We start from the raw sequence: 20,324 nt of genomic DNA, 5'->3' as shown, positions 1-20,324 counted from the left end.
TGGAAACATTTTTGAAGGCCAACACTGCAATCCACAAACTGGAGAATGAAGATTTTCGGCAGTGGATGAACGAGTTCATTGAAGGTGAGCAGTGGTGTTAGTTTTTTTATTTATATAGTGGCTACAATCTGCCTCAAAATTATTTTGGTAAATCTTCACTTTACGTGTACTCTCTACCAGTTTACAATTGTGCAGCCTGCACCTCTCATCTTTGATAAAAATATAGGGGTGACCAGGGCAATTAGAAAAAATTAATATACATGTTTTAAATACTTGCTAAACTTCAAAACAAAACAACCTAGATATTTCAGTTAAAATTTATATTAATGCTTTGACTTTTCCAGTTTTCTCATCTTTGTATCTTATGATAGCAGCAAACATTAATAGTTAAAAAATAATAATGTTAAGTCTGGAACTGTAAGTTCTAATTACCACATCTGGGGGGTATCGGAACAGTGTGTCCCACACCTTCATATTCATAATGAAGTATACCCTTAACTTGCTTGGTTTACTGTTTATAGGCCATTGTTCTAATAACCCAATGTTCCAATTACCCCGGTTCCCTCCTATTTTGTTCTTGTACAGTATCATATCATATCACTTTAAAAGTTCAGATAATAACAGTGTTGATGAAATCTTCTCAGGCTTCCATACTGGTAGCTGTGTCAAAAATCCACGACGTTTTGATGAGTGTCATTATCACCACCACCTGGCCAAGTGTCAGTGGACCACGGCGGCTGTCCCTCCCCACCCCTCCTACCAGCACTGGGCCGGTAGTGGTGGCGAGAGGGGGCAGGGAGGGGGGGGGGGGGGGGGCGAAAGCCGTGTGGGGCCAGGCAACACCGGGCACCTGCAGCATTAGTCTAGCTTAGAATCGAGAAGCATTAGCAGCTGAGCACGGATCCGGCATATAGCTGCTATTGCAGGGTTCCACGCTGAACATGAATGGTAGCCCTCGTCTCTGTCGATGAGACTGTCATGCAATCTTATTTCGACTGATTCCTTGATGACGCTCTCCCAGAAGCCATTGGCTCAGCAAAGCATTTTCGTTCTTCCAAACCACCACCCTCCTCCTCCTCCTCCTCCTCCTCCTCCACCACCACCATCCTCCACCATCCTCCCCCTCCACCATCCTCCCCCTCCACCATCCTCCCCCTCCACCATCCTCCCCCTCCACCATCCTCCCCCTCCACCACCACCACCACCACCACCACCACCACCACCACCACCACCTCCTCCCCCTCCTCCATCAAGGAATCAGTCTAAATAAGATTACGTGACAATCCTGTCCACAGGGATGAGGGCTACCATTTAAGATCAGCTTGAAACCCTGCAATAGCAGCTATACGCCGGGACCGTGCCCAGCTGCTAACGCTCCACGATTCTAAGCTAGACTAATGCAGCAGGCGACCAGAATTTAAGAAAATTAAATTTAGTCTTTATTTTTAACCGAGGTTAAATACCTTTTGTAAATGTTTATAAATGGCTGGGAGCAGGGATGGAGTAGAGACAGACAAGGACATTGCGTAGTTTCGGTGAGTGGTGGAATACCACTGTGGGAGAGGTGGAAAGGAGACTGGTTCTGTACAAGGTTGGGTGAGTAATTTTGGTCTGTGAAAGCCTGTATGAGATCTTTCCCTTTCTATTCGGTCACCAAAAATACACCATTTACTAAATGTGGAATGATAATTGCAATGAGTTTCTCACTAGATGAAACTTCATCGATGGCATTATTACTGACATCAATGCAGTCTTAGACAGCCAAGGCCTCACTATGAGATACCTAAACATTCAACCAACGCATCCCACTGGACCACTGAAGAACATCCAGAGTTTACATTACTAGAGGAATCAGCCACTGATCCAGGATTTGGTTCTAGGATGGGTCACAGTCTGCTAATCATCGTCTTCCTTACATTAGTGCTTAATACATTACCCCAACAAAGGGGAACACATCCGAGTAACATCCACGAAAGAGTTGACAAGTATGTGTGTCATTCAACTGATTAAGAACTATACTGGATACTAATTAACACATTTTGACAGCTACAATTCACTTGACACAGTATATAGTGCACGCTTATTAAGACCTCTGGCACTGCAATTGTCTGTCCCGTTAGCTCACAAACTGAGTTTGTTGTATTTCTTGCTGGCTGTAGGTATGGCTAAGCCAGTGAATGGGTACATTTTCCTAACTGGAATGTCTGCCACAAGTCCATACATGTGGACTTAACCTCAAGTTAGCAAGTGATAAACCAACCTGTCTCAAATATTGGCTGCAATTTTCTAAAATACCTTGTAACTTTTTAGGCCTTTCACTTTCACCCTATTTTATTCTACAAATGTTGACAGATAAATTTAGAATTTGAGATAGTCAAATATCTACACTTCTAATAAAATGTTCTTGCAAAATTAGGCTTTCATGAAAACATGCACGAACGCACGGGCGCGCGCGCGCTTCCGTGCGTGCACCCCCCCCCCCCCCTCTTCCACACACATACTTCTGAATACAGTATCATGCAGAGGTAGAACTCAAATGTGTATAAGCAAGAATTTTAGAGTATTGTAACAACAACAAGCATACTGTCAGCATTATTGCAAATACATATATTTTACCAAGGTTTCCCATTCGGCCCGTGCGACCAATGCGATGGACATACTCTTCTACATCAGATGGAAGATCAAAGTTGATAACATGTTTTACGTTAGGAATATCCAAACCTCTTCCAGCAACCTGCAAATTAGAAGATCCGAGGTGTCACAGATGCAGGTCACTTATTTCTTACAACTAAATATCAAAGGCTTAGACCTAATGGAGAGAGAGAGAGAGAGAGAGAGAGAGAGAGAGAGAGAGAGAGGAGGAGGAGGAGGAGGAGGAGGAGGAGGAGAAGAAGAAGAAGAAGAAGAAGAAACCTAATGAAAGTATTTTTCACCAAGATCTATGGTACATTAAATTAATTAGTCATTAAATATGGTCCCAGAGGCCAAAGCATTAGTGAATGGTCGAAAACATTTTTGTCACAAAGCATCTGAATGTGTATTCTTAACTAAATGATAAGTGCTGAATATGAAAATTGGATCAGTTGTGGTTACTGCACTCAGATTTCCTATTAAACACTATCCTCCATCAAAATCACTGAATGCTGCCCATTAGTTACTCTGCTGTGGCTCAATTTTTCTGTGTATGTAACCATTTAAATATTATAATCTGTACAAGGAATTCCATATAAGTCAGTCAATTCAGAAATTCACCAATTTCTTGCAATATTACTAATGGGTTATGAACAAACAAGTAGAATCATGTTCTAGAAAGGAGATCTGTTTTCATATTAAATCAGAACAAATGCCTTTTATCTGTTCAAAAAGCAGAACTTCTTGTTAAACCTGTTTAGAATTACTTCTGCAATCACAAAAATGAATACTTAATTGTCTTGTAAAGAAGTGGTACAAATTTATTTGATTTTTAAGGTTTCTCACCAGCCCCATCTGCAAGATCCTTTTTGATAATCTTAAAGATCAGGACACTACTGTGATACTAAACATGAACTGTCACACATTGATGACTTACTGACATGCTTTGCCAAGTCTGAGGCTACTGGAAGCCAATGAGGAAACCAGAGACAAAATGCAGAGAGCAGGAGCCAGTGGAAGTGTTTAGGTCACATGAGGTAAACAGTAACAAGAGGCACATGCAAACTTGCAGACACTCCAGGCAGCTTTCCAGTGTAGGAGTTTCACCACAATCCTTAAGACTCCAGATTTGTGTATGCAAAGGAGCTCTCAGTGAGATGATTGGTATGCCCACTCTGTGTTGCTTGATGCCAGCCTGGTGTAAGCTCCAAAAAGTCTCTTTTCTCAATGGGTGCTGCTCAAATGTTCATGTTTCACAGTGCTGCTTGTGATGGCTACTTCTGTTATAAGTCACCACTGGGACTTTGACACAGATTCAGTGTAGTAGTTCCATCTGGATAAAATAAATGAGTTTTATTTAGGCTACTTTCATGAGTCTTCAGAGAACCAAAAACCTACACCTCTCGCAGGTGTCCTGTGACAGTGTTTGGCACTGATACAAGCAATCACTGAAAGTTTGTCTTTCTGCATTTGCTCCTAATCATTCGGAAATTGCAGACCCACCAGAACCTCCTTTTAAGCTCTAAAACACTTCCCCTAATCCACACCAGGACAACAATATGGCATATCTACACTTTATAGTCACTTAAAAATAACAAAAATAAATTCAGTCCTATAGCAAGCAAAGATATCACACTGTAAGATAGGCAAAAATCAATTTTTTTTTCAATGAACAGCCTCCTTAAAAATCAGATAAGTATTTCACATCAGGTAGACCACCACCTCTCAGCAAGCAGAAATTGACAATCAGTATAGCCAGAACAAAGTCCCACTCAGCACAGCATGTGGATGGCACATCTATAGCACTGAAAGGGTTAAGGCAAAATTTACTTTTAAGGAATAAATGTGAAATAAATCACGAATGCCCATTTTTATGGAATTCCTAAAATGCCTGGAACACACTTTTTTCACTTTGAACAGTATACGGCAGTGATATGTAATCTGTCCCTTTGTCTGATGGGTAGCTCAAGTCCTTTTCATTGACAGTTTCATAATCCTGTCTAGTGAGTTCAATTAGAGTTGACTGATGGTTTTTGTGAAATCTTAGGACCACATGAAACAGCTTCAAGATAGTATGGATAAGTATTTACATTTTTACATCATTTGACCCTCTTGAGTTTTGGCATGATGTGTATGTGTATAGCTTATATGAGACATCAAGAAAACCTTACAAAATCATCAACATTATTCGCTCTCTTGCCACAAAACTCTAATAAGAGACAGGTAAATGCAAGTGAAAATGGTGATACGTGATGTTTATACATGACCAGAATGCAAAAACAGGGAAAACTCTGCCACTCAAATCCATATGCATAGTGTGACGTAGATACGTGATGTATCGGACACCTTGAAATTTAAACGCGCAAAGAAAAAATACTTTTTATTGTCGCCATTATAAAATTGTTGTTGAAACCTGCAACCAGAAAATTTGCTCCTGTCAGTCACGATTCTATTTTAACACCCCCCTCCTCAAATGCCTGTGACACAGGATGGGTTTCAACAAGAATCACAGTTTAAATTTTATTTTTTCATTAAACTTTGATGAATTGTGTACTTCTTTCTGTGTCTGAACCACTGCACGAGTGACTCCTTCACTGTAACACAAACAAGTGGATATTGTTACTGCTCATTCTATAGGTACTGTAATGTAAAATGTCATTCCCATTTTCCAATTGTCTATCAAACACAAAGCTTTAATGACTCAATTTTCGCTTGTTTACACTATTCAGAAGTTTTCACGACCATGCAAACTTAATGCAGCACACATTCTAACTTGCTACAATATAACAACAAATGCTTTCGAAAATGAGAATTATTTCCCAAAATGTGTGTCCCCTTGTGATGATATCTGTTTAACTTATGTTGGGCAGTAGACAACTTTTTTATGGTAAAAACAAATCCGATATCACAGGGGCAGCTAGAAACTCTGCATGTGGGCTCCCCCCTATCGTCTCACTGCACGCTGCTCCACCATCCTGCTACACTGTCTCGAGCAGCAACAGTGCAGAAACTGAACACACTGCAGACAAATTGTCATGGATGGAACACAGAATGGCTTGCCTTTGGCTTGGTTTCATATGATGCTATATTAGGAAATTCAGAAACTTTAAACTATGTACCATGAAGAGTGGTATTATACTGTTACTGTCTTGGTACAAGAGCATACTAAAAAAATTGAAGTTGAGTTTGCAATGTCATTATGTCAGTAACAGTATGTGAGTCACACAGTTGCCTGTAAAATTCTGACAACATTCCAGATTTTTTGAAAATTGCTTAGAAGTATAGCTGACAAGACTGGAGAAGTTGCAGAAAGGGTATTTTTAATACCCTACATCTAAAGCAACCTCATTTATCAAGAATGTTTGTGACTTAAGAAGTTATAGTGATAGGAAAACAAACATACACTGCTGGACTTTGGCATAATATAGTCTGTGAAAGAAATCAAAATGGCTATTATGCACAACTGAATACTCCATGACAGAAAAGTAACAACAAAATTTAAAATTTTGTAATCTACAACCTATGCTGTGACTCATCGGACACCATTTGGCTATTTAGTAGATTCTGGCTTGGGTACGACACTGGCTGCAGTTGAAGCTATTTCCATAAAGAAAAATGGATAATCATTACATATATTTTATCAAGTGGGGGATCTCATGGATGTTCCTCATGACAACATACTCCAAATGGGATGCACAGTAAGCTGTGAGGTTTATTCATCTTAATAATTTATTTAATTTTCTTTTAGTAGAAAGGCCATTATTTGAGGACATAATTCTATCTGATTTGGTTTGAGGTCTTCTGAATTTTTTGAACTGAAGTATTTCCTCCACCACTGGCTGCATATATTCACTGTAAATCCCACAATTACAATTTTGGCTGTAAGTCATTAAAATGTGATTCAGCTGGAACCAATAGCAAATGTTAAAGCTATGCATTCTGCTGGAAACAAACCTATGTACATTAGTTTAAAAATCAGATCTGATTACTCATACGAATTACTCTCATACTGAAACACAGCAACTACTAACAGGAGCAAAAGCAATAAAATCAATGTCAGCTTGTATGGCTGTTGTCAGCATTACTTTCACATAGATCATGTAGCACCTGCACACACTCCCACACTATATATACCATCACTTCCATAATATATGTTCAATTTGTATCTGACGTATTCTCCCACAAACAGCACCTTCCCCCTCCCCCCATGCTTGCACGCACAAAACTTAGTCAAGAATGCTTTATTTCTACATCAACATCATTACTCTGCAAATCACATTCAAGTGACTGGTAGAGGGTTCGGTTCGGCAAGCCACCTTCACAATTCTCTATTACTCCAATCCCATATAGCGCGCGGAAAGCATGAACACCTATATCTTTCCGTACGAGCTCTGATTTCCATTATTTTATCGTGGAAATCGTTACTCCTCATGTAGGTCAGTGTCAACAAAATATTTTCACATTCGAAGAGAAAGTTGGTGATCGAAATTTGGCGAGAAGATTCCGTCGCAATGAAAAACACCTTTGTTTTAATGATGTCCAGCCCAAATCCTGTGTCATTTCAGTAACACTCTCTTCCATACTTCGTGATAATACAAAACGTGCTGCCCTTCGTTGAACTTTTTCAGTGTACTCCATCAATCTTATCTGCTAAGGATCCCACACTGCGCAACAGTATTCTTAAGGAAGACAAGTGTAGTGTAGAAAGTCTCCTCAGTAGATCTGTTACATTCTCCAAGTGTTCTGTCAATGAAAAGCAGTCTTTGGTTAGCCATCCACACAACATTTTCTGTGTGTTCCTTCCAATTTAAGTTGTTTGTAATTCTAATTCCTAAGTATTTAATTTAATATGACTGATTTATCATGTAACCGAAGTTTAACGGATTCCTTTTAGCACTCACGTGGATGCCCTCACTGTTATTTAGGGTCAACTGCCAATTTTCACACCACACATATATCTTTCCTATTCGTTTTGCAATTTGTTTTGATTTTCTGATGACTTTATTAGTCAATAAATGACAGCGTCACCTGCGAACAACCTAAGACGGCTGTTCAGTTTCCTAAATCATTTGTATGGATTAGGAGCAATAGAGAGGCTGTAACACTACCTTGTGGAATGATAGAAATCACTTCTGTCTTACCCGATGACTTTCCGTCAATTATTACAAATTGTGACCTTTCTGACAAGAAATCGCAAACCCAGTTGCATAATTCAGACGATATTCCATAAGCATGCAATCTGATTACAAGCGGCTTGTGAGGTATGGTGTCAAAATCTTCTGGAAATCTAGAAATACCAAGTCAATTTGAAATCCTATGTCGATATCAGTCAACAGATAGTGTGAGTAAAGAGCTAGTTGTGTTTCACAAGAATGACGTTTTCTAAACCAGTATTGACTATGTGTCAATAGAACGTACTCTTTGAGATAATTTATGATGTTCCAAAATCCTGCTGCATATCAACTTTAATGATATGGGCCTGTAATTTAGCGGATTACTCCTACTACCTTTCTTGAATATTGGTGTGACCTGTGCAACTTTCCAGTCTCTGGGTCCGGAGCTTTTGTCGAGTGAACAGTTGTATATGACAAGTATGGAGCTAAGGCATCAGCATACTCTGAAAGGAACCTAATTGGTATACAGTCCGGGCCAGCAGACTTGCTTTTATTAAGTAATTTAAGTTGCTTCACTACTCTGAGGAAATTTACTTCTACGTTACTTATGTTGGCGGCTGTTCTCGATTCGAATTCAGAAATATTTACTGTCTTCTTTCATGGAGGCGTTTTGGGAGGCTGTGTTTAGTAACTCTGCTTTGGCAGGACTGTCTTCGATAGTATCTCCATTACTATTACACAGATAAAGCATTGATTGTTTCTTGCCACTAACATACTTCACATATGACCAGAATCTCTTTGGATTTTCTGCCAGGTTTCGAGACAGTTTCATTGTGGAAATTTCTGTAAGCATCTCTTATTGAAGTCCACGCTGAATTTCGAGCTTCTGTAAAAGTTCGCCAATCTTGGGGATTGTGTGTATTTAAATTTGGCGTGTTTGTTCATTGATTCTGCAACAGTCTCTGAATTGCTGCTGATACTATTTCTTTGAATTAATTTGGAAGGAGTGGAGATTGTCTCTCAGAAAGGCGTCAAGTGAATTTTCATCTGCTTTTTTGAATAGGTATATTTTTGTTTATTTTTGGAGGATTTGGGGATTACAATATTCAATCTTGTTACGACAACCCGATGTTCACTAATCCTTGTATCTGTTTTGATACTCATTATTAACCCAGGATTGATTGTGCTAAGAGATCAAGTGTGTTTTCACAATGCTTTACTATTCGCATGGGCCATTGAACTAGCTGCTCGAAATAATTTTCAGATAATGCATTAGCACAATTTTAGATTATGGTTTGGGCGTACCTCAAATTAAATATGTACTTTTGCCAACATATCGAGGGTAAATTAAAGTCACCACCAACTACAGCAAGTCGGGTAAGTGTTTTAAATCAAACTCAAGTTTCCTTTGACCCTTTCAGCAATTTTATCATCTGAACTGGGAGGTCGGTAAAAGGATCCAATTATTATTTTATTCCGGTTGCCAACAATGACACCTGCCCATACTAACCCACAGGAACTATATTTCAATTTCACAACAAGATTAACTAACTACTAATGGCAACAAACATGCCATCACCAACAGTGTTTAGCCTGTCCTTTTGGAACACTGTCAGGTTCTTTGCAAAAATTTCGGCTTATCTCTCGCTTTAGCCAGCTTTCAGTGTCTTAGTGCAATTCAGAGGAATCTCCAGCCTACATGGTCGTATAACTGTCTGAGCCTCTGATTCAGACCCTCCACTTGGCTTTGTACCACAGGTCCACAACCAGTCCTGTCAACTATGTTGCAAATGGTCAGCTCTGCTTTCATCTCCCAAGCAAGACTAGCAGCCTTTACTACTTCTGTTAGCCAGAGGGAATCTCTTCTGATACAAAGTGACGCATCATTGGTACCGACGTGGGCCACCACCTGCAGTTGGCTAAACTCTGTGCTCTTAATGGCATTCGGAAGGCCCCATTCCACGTCTGGAATGATTCCACCAGGTATGCATACGGAGTGCACATTGGTATTCTTTCTTTTCGTAGCAGCCATGTCCCTAAGGAGCCCCATAATGCGTCTAACGTTGGAGCTCCCAATTATCAACTATCCCACCCTCTGTGATTGTCCAGATCTTGCAGGCTGAGAGGTCTCCTCTGAAACAGGACAGGCAATGGCATCTGGCTCACCGAGTGTCAGCCACACACAGCACCTGGAACTTGATTATCAGACAAACCGTGGAGGCCTTACATGCGGCCGCCTGGGAAGTCTTTCGCCGCCTGCTACACTCCGGGGCAACCTCCCACTCGACCACATGTGAGGGGTCAATCTCAGTACACTGATGAGGACCAATCAGAGGACTCTGATGTGCTGGACATCTATTGGATCCCATGGCCGGCCCACAACAGTGGTGCCCCATCCACTGCAGCCTCAAAGTGTGTGACCGAAGCCGTATCAGCCTGGAGCTGAGAGCGAAGTGTCACCAACTTGGCTTGCATCTGCACACAATAATTACAGTCCCTGTCCATACTAGAGACCGTGGAAAACTAAACTATGCAGATAAATGGACTATCAACATGTGCTGTGCAACACTCTTGTAGACAGTGACGGAAACGCAAGAACTGTGTCTAATAAATTAGATTAATAAGCAGCGATTCAAAAACCTAACTACCAAATCACTTGAGTGAAACAAAATAATTCGCCCCTGATTAGGAACTTTTAATATGTCACAATCTGTTGACTTTCCAACATGAACGAAAACGTGAGAGCTATGGCTATTAGATATTAAATTAACACACAGAAACTCAAGAAACTGAAGTACTAAAGCACACAGATAATCTTATAAAATTAGCTCCTGGTTAGGAACTTAATGAAATTTTGTAATTCAATCTTTCATACAGATAGTTTGTATAATAAACACTGGCAAGAGTCACACAAGTTCACATCTATTACACGTTTTTTGCCTTTTGGCAATTGTGGGTTCCCATTGTCTCGTGTAATCACTGTGTAAGCCACATATCTGTTTCCTCTGGAATGTCAAACTTCATTATTATTATTATTGCTATAATAATAATAATTGATATAGACTTAAAACCAAAATGCCAGATGTGTGATTACATTAAATATACATAGTCAATGGAGAAAATGTTATTCAAAATAACACCTATGGAATTCTTTTTTAACTTCCTTTGTGCCAATCCTGTGACATTTGTTAAAACAATATGTGAACACATTTTCTTGATTTTAAATACTGTCTTTAAATCATAATATAAACTGCATTTGCACATTTAGTAATAGTGAAAAACGTGTTCATTCCACATTATCTTAAACTCCAGTTTCCAGCACAACTGCCTTAATGAAGACATGCCTAACAAGTCTGAAATTACAATCTGCAATCTGGTAACTTCTTCGATGAACCCGAGGTAAACTATTAATGGAAACCATTAAGAATCCTCCGAGGTAAAAAAAAAAAGGGGGGGGGGGGGGGGGGTAATGTGACTACAGCTTCCTTTTACAATTGTGGAATGTTCAGTTAGTGGAAATAGAAAGCTATGACTCTATAAACAGTCTCCAATTACTCTGTCTATGCTTCTACATGAAGTTTAGTTCAATGTAATGCCTACAGCTTTACACAATAAAGAGACCCCTAAAATAAGTCATCAATGCTGAAAAATGCTTACACAAACTATCACTACAAACAGCACGACAACTTTATTTGTTGTTATTGACAGTAAATGAAAGTTTGCAAAATAAAATTCAGATGAAAAGTTAGTATAATTTACATACTGCAGTTGCAACAAGGATTGGCGCTTGACCAGACCGAAATCTTCTTAAAGCATCTTCTCGTTCATGCTGTGTGCGATCTCCATGTATTGAGGTTACAGGATAACCCTGACGATATAGGAATTCCTCCAGAGCATCTGCACCTTTTTTAGTCTCCACGAAAACAAGTGTTAAAGCATCTGTGGCTACAACAGAAAAGCAAAAGCATGGGATTAAGCAATCTCAATAATTACCTATGCATGATCACACCAAATATAGATTCAGCAATTACGATAATAAATATTCAATTAGTTCTTAAAGTGAATGGAAATCTTATTTTTGTTATAGCTTCAACTGATATTCAAAAAAATTATGCACATAGTGTTTTAGCTGAGGAACTGATAGAGTAGGAGTCAAGACAAACGGAAGGGCAAGGAGGTGAGGTGGGGTAGTTAGACGAGGGGGGGGGGGGGGGGAGGAGAGAGAGAGAGAGAGAGAGAGAGAGAGAGAGAGAGAGAGAGAGAGAAGGGAGGGAGGGTGGGGGGGGGGGGGCAATTAATCAGTTGGAATGATGGAAGAGGAGGAGGAGGAGGGGACACAGTTGCGCATAAATGACAATACTCTAGTCATGCGGACAAACATGCGCCGTGACAGTGGCGCCAACTTGGGGGGGGGGGGGGGGGGGGTCTAGGTACTTTGTGCCCCCCCCCCCCCCCCAATATTCAAACATGCATTTCTCACCGTTCTCACCCCCTTCCTCATCCTTTACGGGGAAATTTGTCAAAACTTGCACATACACTTTTGCATAGTAGTATGTAATTATTATGTAGGAAAAAAATACTGATTTTACGAGCTATTGCATATTCCTTTCTGCTACTCCTCCAGCCTCTGCATATGACGAACTGTCTTGACAGGGTTTGTCCCCTGCATCTGTGTTATTCGCACACTTTTACTGTACGGAGGTATGCGGGGAACGAAAGCTCACCATGAGCTCGCAGCGCTTTGGCTGCTAGGACGAGCTCCACTTCCTCCCACAGCAGTCTGCTGGCAGCTTGTAAAAGAAACTAATGAGCAATAGTGACACCGAATTTCATGGTGATCGCTAGAAGGACTAGGTAACGTTAAAGACTCTTCATTCATTTTTGTAAATTCCAGAAACTAATGAGCAATAGTGACACCGAATTTCATGGTGATCGCTAGAAGGACTAGGTAACGTTAAAGACTCTTCATTCATTTTTGTAAATTCTATTGACAACCACTAGGTACAACACCTCACAAATCAGCACTGGCTCCAGAGATTTTGCCACCCCACACGAACATGTCAAGTGCCCCCCCCCCCTTTTTCGACAGTCAACTTTTCCCACAATATATTTCATACATGACACCTTATTTGCACATATTGCACTCATTCATCTCTTTGATGTGAATATATCTAAGATCAAAGCAGCAGTCAGTGATACGTTTACAGTGCAAAACATTTTAAGGCATTTTTGTTGGAGGAAACGTTTCTTTTGTAAATTGGAGCACACTGTTTCTGTACCACAGATAATTTTCAATAAGACCCTCGATTTTATAAATAATTTGTATTTCCAATTTATTCTCACATTTCTTCATTTACGCAAGATGGATTTGCCGTCCCCAAAAATCTGCCGTCCTGGGCGATGGCACTCAAATCCTTAAAATCGAATGTCAACGTATTTAGCCAGATTTCCAAAGAAAAACTGACACAAATGAAAGAAAACCGAGCTTGTTTTCTAAAAATCATATCTTCCCTCCATTATTTAGCAGTGCAGAGGCTTGCAATACGTGGGCATACTGATGAAACAAGTAACTTTGACAATTTATTACGCCTTCGATGTGAAGATAACCAGCTACTTTTAATATGGCTACAGTGCGAAACTTACAAATGGACATCCCATGATGTGCAAAACGAAATTTTGGTCATTTTAAGTCTTACACTTCTTAGAATATTATTGGAGGATATCAAGAGTGCAGAGTATTTTGCAATAATAGCAGACGAAACAACATACATAGCCACCAAAGAGCAATTTAGTATCTGTATAAGATTTGTTGATGCTTCGCTAGAGATAGAAGAATATTATTTAGGGCTATACTCAATACAAAGTACCACAGCTAAGGCTCTGTTTGATATTATCGACATTTTAAGATGATTTGATTTGCCTCATCTAATTGTAGGGGCCAATGCTTTGACGGTTCAGCTAACAAGGCTGGATTATATAATGGTGTCCAGATAAAGTTTATGGAAATGGAGAAGAGAGCTATGTTTGTGCACTGCCTTGCACACTGTTTAAATTTAACACTACAAGACACTGTGAAAGCAGTTCCAGAATGTTGAAATGCATTGAATGTTATGAAGGACTTAATACATTTTGTTAGAGATTCACCTAAAAGATTAGATCGTTTTGCTCACCTGAAGGCAGATGCCTCTACAAATTTGAAACCACTCTGTCCTACAAGGTGGGCCGTAAGATACTTGGCAACGTCTTCAGTTTTGTCCAACTATACTGAACTTCAGGATTTTTTTTCTAAATGTTTCAAGAAATGACAATTCAGACACTGGGGCCAAAGTAAACTGCTTTTTGATTAATATGCAGACACATGATTTCTTTTTCATGTTATCACTTTTGGTAAAACTATTTGGTCACATTGATACCGTAAATACAGCACTACAGAGGAAATCCCTACACTTAGAGGTGGTCAGTAAGATGATTTCCACTCTTGTAACTTCTATTAAATTTATGAGAAAAAATTTTGAATCAGTCTGGGGTGAAGTAACTTCAAAATGCCATGATATGGATGTTGATTCCCCAAAATTACCCCGTAGAAGGAAAGTCCCTAAGAATTACGATGATTCCATCAATTCATCTGTAGAAACATTCACTGAAGTATGTGACAAATATAGAAGATTGTATTATGAAACAATGGATACATCCATCAGCTTCTTGGAATTATGGTTCAAAACTCAATCATTCACGTTTGTAAATCAAATTGAACAATTTCTTCTTGGTGATAAACATTCATTCATTTGATATTTTATCTTTCTACGAATCAGATATAGACAAAGAACGCTTGCTTCTCCACCAAAGCATGTTTCATGAGATTACCCAAAGTAGTGATTCTGTGAATATTAGTTCGTTGGATGACATAGTGAAATACCTAAAACAGGAAAACCACCTGTTTGACATAGTACCTGAACAAGTGAAATTCATACGTGCAGTGCTGACGATTCCGGTAACACCCTGCACCACTGAGCGATCTTTTTCTTGTCTGCGGAGGGTGAAAACGTATCTTTGTTCTATAATGTGGCAGGATAATCTTAATGTCATCGCCCTTCTCAATGCCCACAGAGATGAATCAATGAAACTCGACTTTTATGCCATATGTGACTAGTTCATATGCAGGAATGATCTGAGGAGGAGTACACATGCCATCAAAAATAAGGTATGTTTCTTCAACTTTATTTATGTATTTGTTTTGTACCACTACTGATCTATACTCCGACTGAAATGACATTGTGATTGACGTTTCAGTGAGTCGAGGGGTAGGGGCTAGTCGTCAGCCAATCTTAGTTTGCATGATTTTCAGCTGTTTGCATTTTTCATTATCCTCACAATCTCTTTTTGTATCTTGAAAGTTGTTATGCTGTGAGGGGAATTTCCCAAGAATATGATAACTCAAAAGGGAAAGTATGCGTGTATAATACACCTCTCTCCTTCAGCACTTGTGTTGTTCCATATAATTCTCATTGCATAGGTCATTTTAGATAGCTTAGAATTTAAGAATGTGATGTGGGAATTCCATTTCAGATTGTCTTGTAAGTAAACAAAGCAATTTCGTTTCAGTGTCAATTTTTTGGTTTTCCAAAGAAATATATGGTTTTAATGGATTTTTTTAGGGGTTAATCAGTAGCTTATTCCTCACAAACCACTCTGAAATCTCTTCATTTGTGACTTCAAGCATACAGCCTAAGAGTCTTTCGATTTCCACCTTCAATCAATACACTGGTGCAATCTGCAAATAGGACTGGTTTGGAGTGTTGAACATGTAGATGGAAACTCGAAAGTTATCTGTCAAATGTAGTACCTAATAAAATTATTTTTGCCCGCCGCCCCCCCCCCCCCCCAAAAAAAAATATTTTCAAGTTGGAGCCTCTGCGCCGTGCCAGAAAAACGTGTGCTGCGCTGCATGGCCAGAAGTGCGCGACACTGCCAGAAAATAAAAACGGAATGGACAGAAAAACGGCAAAAAGTTTAACTGTCAGGAAATCCCGGGCAAGCATCTACAAAAGAAAAAATGGTTAAATGTTGTAGTCCAACTTTGTGATGATGGATGTTCTAAAATTGTGTGTTCTCATTTTCTTCAGACCCCCACGAGAGAAGTGAGAGAAGGTCACGTCTATGCTAAAGATGGACTGCCAAGGTGAAAGGTGCATGGGATGGGCGGAAAAAACATAAAAACATGGGCTGAGGGTTGGGTGCGATTGGGGGGAGGGGGGGGGGGAACTAAGACTGTGGGTGGGATCAACGAGAGGGGGGTGGGGGGGTAGAAAAAGAGAAAAAGATGTGGTGTATAGTGAGAGGGTGGGTAAGTTTGTGGTAGTGAGAAGGGAAGGAACAGAATAGTGGCGACGAAAAGGATGGGGCAGTACTGAGAGAAAGGCTGGAGAGGCTACCATTTGCAGTCAGTCACATCAGAATTCAATCACTAAGTACATACTTTATATATCTGCAACCGTTAATTAAGAATGTAATTACTGTTAACATGGGGATTCAGTTACTAGTTGCTGAATTCTAACATCCATTTTTGAATTAACAGATAGTTGAATTTTGAAATTTAACCTAGTAACTCTCAAAAGGAATCTTATATGTGAGTATTGTATTGTATTGTATTTTTTATTGGTCCTGTTGTCTACATACCAGCTTATGCATAAGACATTGGACAAGTTAAGTTATAAATATACAGGCTGAAAGTCATTTCAAGGCATACATAAGGTTACAATAATACACTTTACACGTAAGTATTTATATAACACATTTCATAAATTTAAATATTCTTCAATGGAGTAAAAGCATTGATGCTGTAAATATGACTTTAGAGATTTTCCAAATGTATTGATCTCAGTGATAGCTTTTATGTTTTCAGGAAGTTTGTTATAAAGCTTAACTCCCATGTGGAAAGTACCTTTTTAGCACAGTGCTGTGCTGATTTGAGTAATATGTAAGTTTCTGTTTTGTCTGGTAAAGTGCTCGTGTATATCACAGTTTTTTGCAGTCTCCGGTCCTTGCGTATTACATTTAATTTAAAGAACAAAAGGGTTTCCATAATGTATACACATGGTAATGGAGGAATACCAGATTTCTTAAACAGGGGTTTACAAGAGTCTCTAGGCTTGCAACCCAAACAAGATTCTAATGGCCCTTTTTTTGTAGTTTAAAAGTGCTATTAGCTGTTTTAGAGTTTCCCCAGTAGGTGACCCCACATCTAAGATGAGAATGAAAGTACGCATGATATGCATTCAATACTGTTTTCTCACTACAGCATGATTTTAATGAACAAAGAAGGTAACACGTTTTGCTCAGTTCTGCATTGAGATACTCAATATGCTTATTCCATCTGATGTTACTCTGCAGCCAAAGTCCTAAGAATTTGGTTTCAGTATTGTTACCAACTGGTTCGTCATTGACAGAGACTGATGGGATAAACATGTCCTTGTTAGGAGCACTGTGGAATTTTAGAGCAATGGTTTTCTTACTGTTTATTACAAGCTGATTACTCTGTGCCCAGCTGCTAAGTTGGTTCGTGAACATGTTTACTGTCTGCTGTAACTGTTCATCGTCGTCTCCTTTTAGTAGAATCGTGGTGTCATCTGTAAATATGATTGTTTTGTGTGCATCAACATTTAAGCTTAGATCATTTATGTACAGAAGAAACAGAAGGGGTCCCAATACTGATCCTTGAGGTACACCACATTTAATTTGTTTACAGTCAGATAAGTGATTAGATACAGTTTTTAGTTCAATATTTGTGTGCTTGATGCACACTGCTTGCATACAATTAGTCAGGAAGGAACTGATCCACTTGTTGGACAGACCTTGAATACTGTATCTTTCTAGCTTTGACAGCAGAATTTTACGGTCCGCCATGTCAAAAGCTTTTGACAAGTCAATAAAGACTCCTATTGTTTCCTGTTTTTTGTCCATCAGGTTTAGTATGGAATTTATGCACTCAGACAGCAGTTGTTGTTGACCTGTTGTTTCTGAATCCATGTTGTTCATTACATAGGATGCTGTTTTTATTTATAAATTTCATAAGTTTCTCATACATAACTTTTTCCAGTACTTTAGAGATGCAGGAGGAAATTGTGATGGGCCTAGTTATTTACATTGTCTTTATCCCCCTTTTTATATACAGGAATAGCTTTTGATGTTTTCAACACATCGGGGAAAGTGCCTGCCTGAATTTAGCAGTCGCATAAGTGTGTGAGTACTTCACTTAGGTTTGATGCGCTCTTATTTAACATTGTTGCAGGTATACCATCAATACCTGCCGATTTGGAATTTTTTAGTCCTTTTATTGCTTTAGCTACTTCATCTTGTGAAACAGAACTGATGTACATTGATCCTCCACATGCATTTCATTTTCCTGGGTGCTCTTAAAGTTTGATTGTAACACATTATCAGCAACACCTGTGAAAAAGTTGTTAAATGTGTTGGCTACTTCTAAGGGATTTGTTACTTTTTTATTTTTATGTGATAGTGTTATATTTTTGCAAGGTTGTCTGTATTCTCCATATTCTTTTTATATAACACTCCACAAAGCCTTTGATTTATTAGCTGAATTATAAATGATTTCATCATTATGCATTATTTTTGCTGCTTTTATTACTTTTCTTAATATTTTGGAGTATTTTTTATAGTATGCGCGTACTACAGGTGAGGATTATTTTGAGTTACATATTTCATGAAGTAGTCTTTTCTTCTGGCATGAAACCCTTATTCCCTTTGTGATCCAGCTGTTTGTTCTAGAGTTCCGCCGTATGGTTAATGTTTTCAGTGGGAATGCAAGTTCAAAGAAATGTGGGAGGTGGAACTCGCAGACAATGCTTTCGAACAGTAACTGTAATAAAAGGGATCCAAATACAACTTAAATTCACTAAGAATCACTAGAAAAAGCATTTATTATAAATAGAAAATTTTGCAAGTTACCTGATGGTACACTCAGTAAATCTAGCAAGAATGAGCGCTTGTCATTTTCCGCAACCCAATAAATTTTTTGGGTAATGTTTTCAGATGTAGAACCAACGCGACCAACTGCTAGGAAAATGTAATTGTCCAGAAAATCCCGGGCAAGCATCTAGAAAAGAAAAAAAGATTAAATGTTTTAAACCAACTTTGTGATTATTTATCTTCTAAAATTGAGATTCAAACATTGCATGTTCTCATTTTCTTCAGAGCCTGAGGGAGAAGTGTGACAAGCAGAGAAGGTTAGCTCTATCCTAAAGATGGACTGCCAAGGTAAATTAAAAGGTATGGGTTCAATTGCCACTCTTATGCGATGCTGGCAACAACTGCCACTCTTATGCGATGCTGGCAACAACTGCCACTCTTATGCGATGCTGGCAACAACTGCCACTCTTATGCGATGCTGGCAACAACTGCCACTCTTATGCGATGCTGGCAACAACTGCCACTCTTATGCGATGCTGGCAACAACTGCCACTCTTATGCGATGCTGGCAACAACTGCCACTCTTATGCGATGCTGGCAACAACTGCCACTCTTATGCGATGCTGGCAACAACTGCCACTCTTATGCGATGCTGGCAACAACTGCCACTCTTATGCGATGCTGGCAACAACTGCCACTCTTATGCGATGCTGGCAACAACTGCCACTCTTATGCGATGCTGGCAACAACTGCCACTCTTATGCGATGCTGGCAACAACTGCCACTCTTATGCGATGCTGGCAACAACTGCCACTCTTATGCGATGCTGGCAACAACTGCCACTCTTATGCGATGCTGGCAACAACTGCCACTCTTATGCGATGCTGGCAACAACTGCCACTCTTATGCGATGCTGGCAACAACTGCCACTCTTATGCGATGCTGGCAACAACTGCCACTCTTATGCGATGCTGGCAACAACTGCCACTCTTATGCGATGCTGGCAACAACTGCCACTCTTATGCGATGCTGGCAACAACTGCCACTCTTATGCGATGCTGGCAACAACTGCCACTCTTATGCGATGCTGGCAACAACTGCCACTCTTATGCGATGCTGGCAACAACTGCCACTCTTATGCGATGCTGGCAACAACTGCCACTCTTATGCGATGCTGGCAACAACTGCCACTCTTATGCGATGCTGGCAACAACTGCCACTCTTATGCGATGCTGGCAACAACTGCCACTCTTATGCGATGCTGGCAACAACTGCCACTCTTATGCGATGCTGGCAACAACTGCCACTCTTATGCGATGCTGGCAACAACTGCCACTCTTATGCGATGCTGGCAACAACTGCCACTCTTATGCGATGCTGGCAACAACTGCCACTCTTATGCGATGCTGGCAACAACTGCCACTCTTATGCGATGCTGGCAACAACTGCCACTCTTATGCGATGCTGGCAACAACTGCCACTCTTATGCGATGCTGGCAACAACTGCCACTCTTATGCGATGCTGGCAACAACTGCCACTCTTATGCGATGCTGGCAACAACTGCCACTCTTATGCGATGCTGGCAACAACTGCCACTCTTATGCGATGCTGGCAACAACTGCCACTCTTATGCGATGCTGGCAACAACTGCC

At 39.8% G+C, this 20,324-nt stretch overlaps 1 protein-coding gene across 1 annotated transcript in view; it reads right to left on the bottom strand.

The window, feature by feature from the left end:
• Nucleotides 1–20,324, bottom strand: part of LOC124596146 (ATP-dependent RNA helicase DDX3X) — a 163,203-nt gene that overhangs the window by 70,698 nt on the left and 72,181 nt on the right. Inside the window, exons 9-11 of the mRNA XM_047135166.1 lie at nt 18,711–18,858; nt 11,509–11,690; nt 2,617–2,734 (exon numbers count right to left, since the gene is read on the bottom strand). Of these exons, the coding sequence (XP_046991122.1) occupies nt 2,617–2,734; nt 11,509–11,690; nt 18,711–18,858 (448 nt within the window). The remainder of the gene's footprint in view (nt 1–2,616; nt 2,735–11,508; nt 11,691–18,710; nt 18,859–20,324) is intronic.

Source organism: Schistocerca americana, chromosome 2 (assembly GCF_021461395.2).
Source record: "Schistocerca americana isolate TAMUIC-IGC-003095 chromosome 2, iqSchAmer2.1, whole genome shotgun sequence".
Taxonomy (NCBI): Eukaryota; Metazoa; Arthropoda; class Insecta; order Orthoptera; family Acrididae; genus Schistocerca; species Schistocerca americana.
This window is presented reverse-complemented; position numbering and strand designations above follow the sequence as displayed.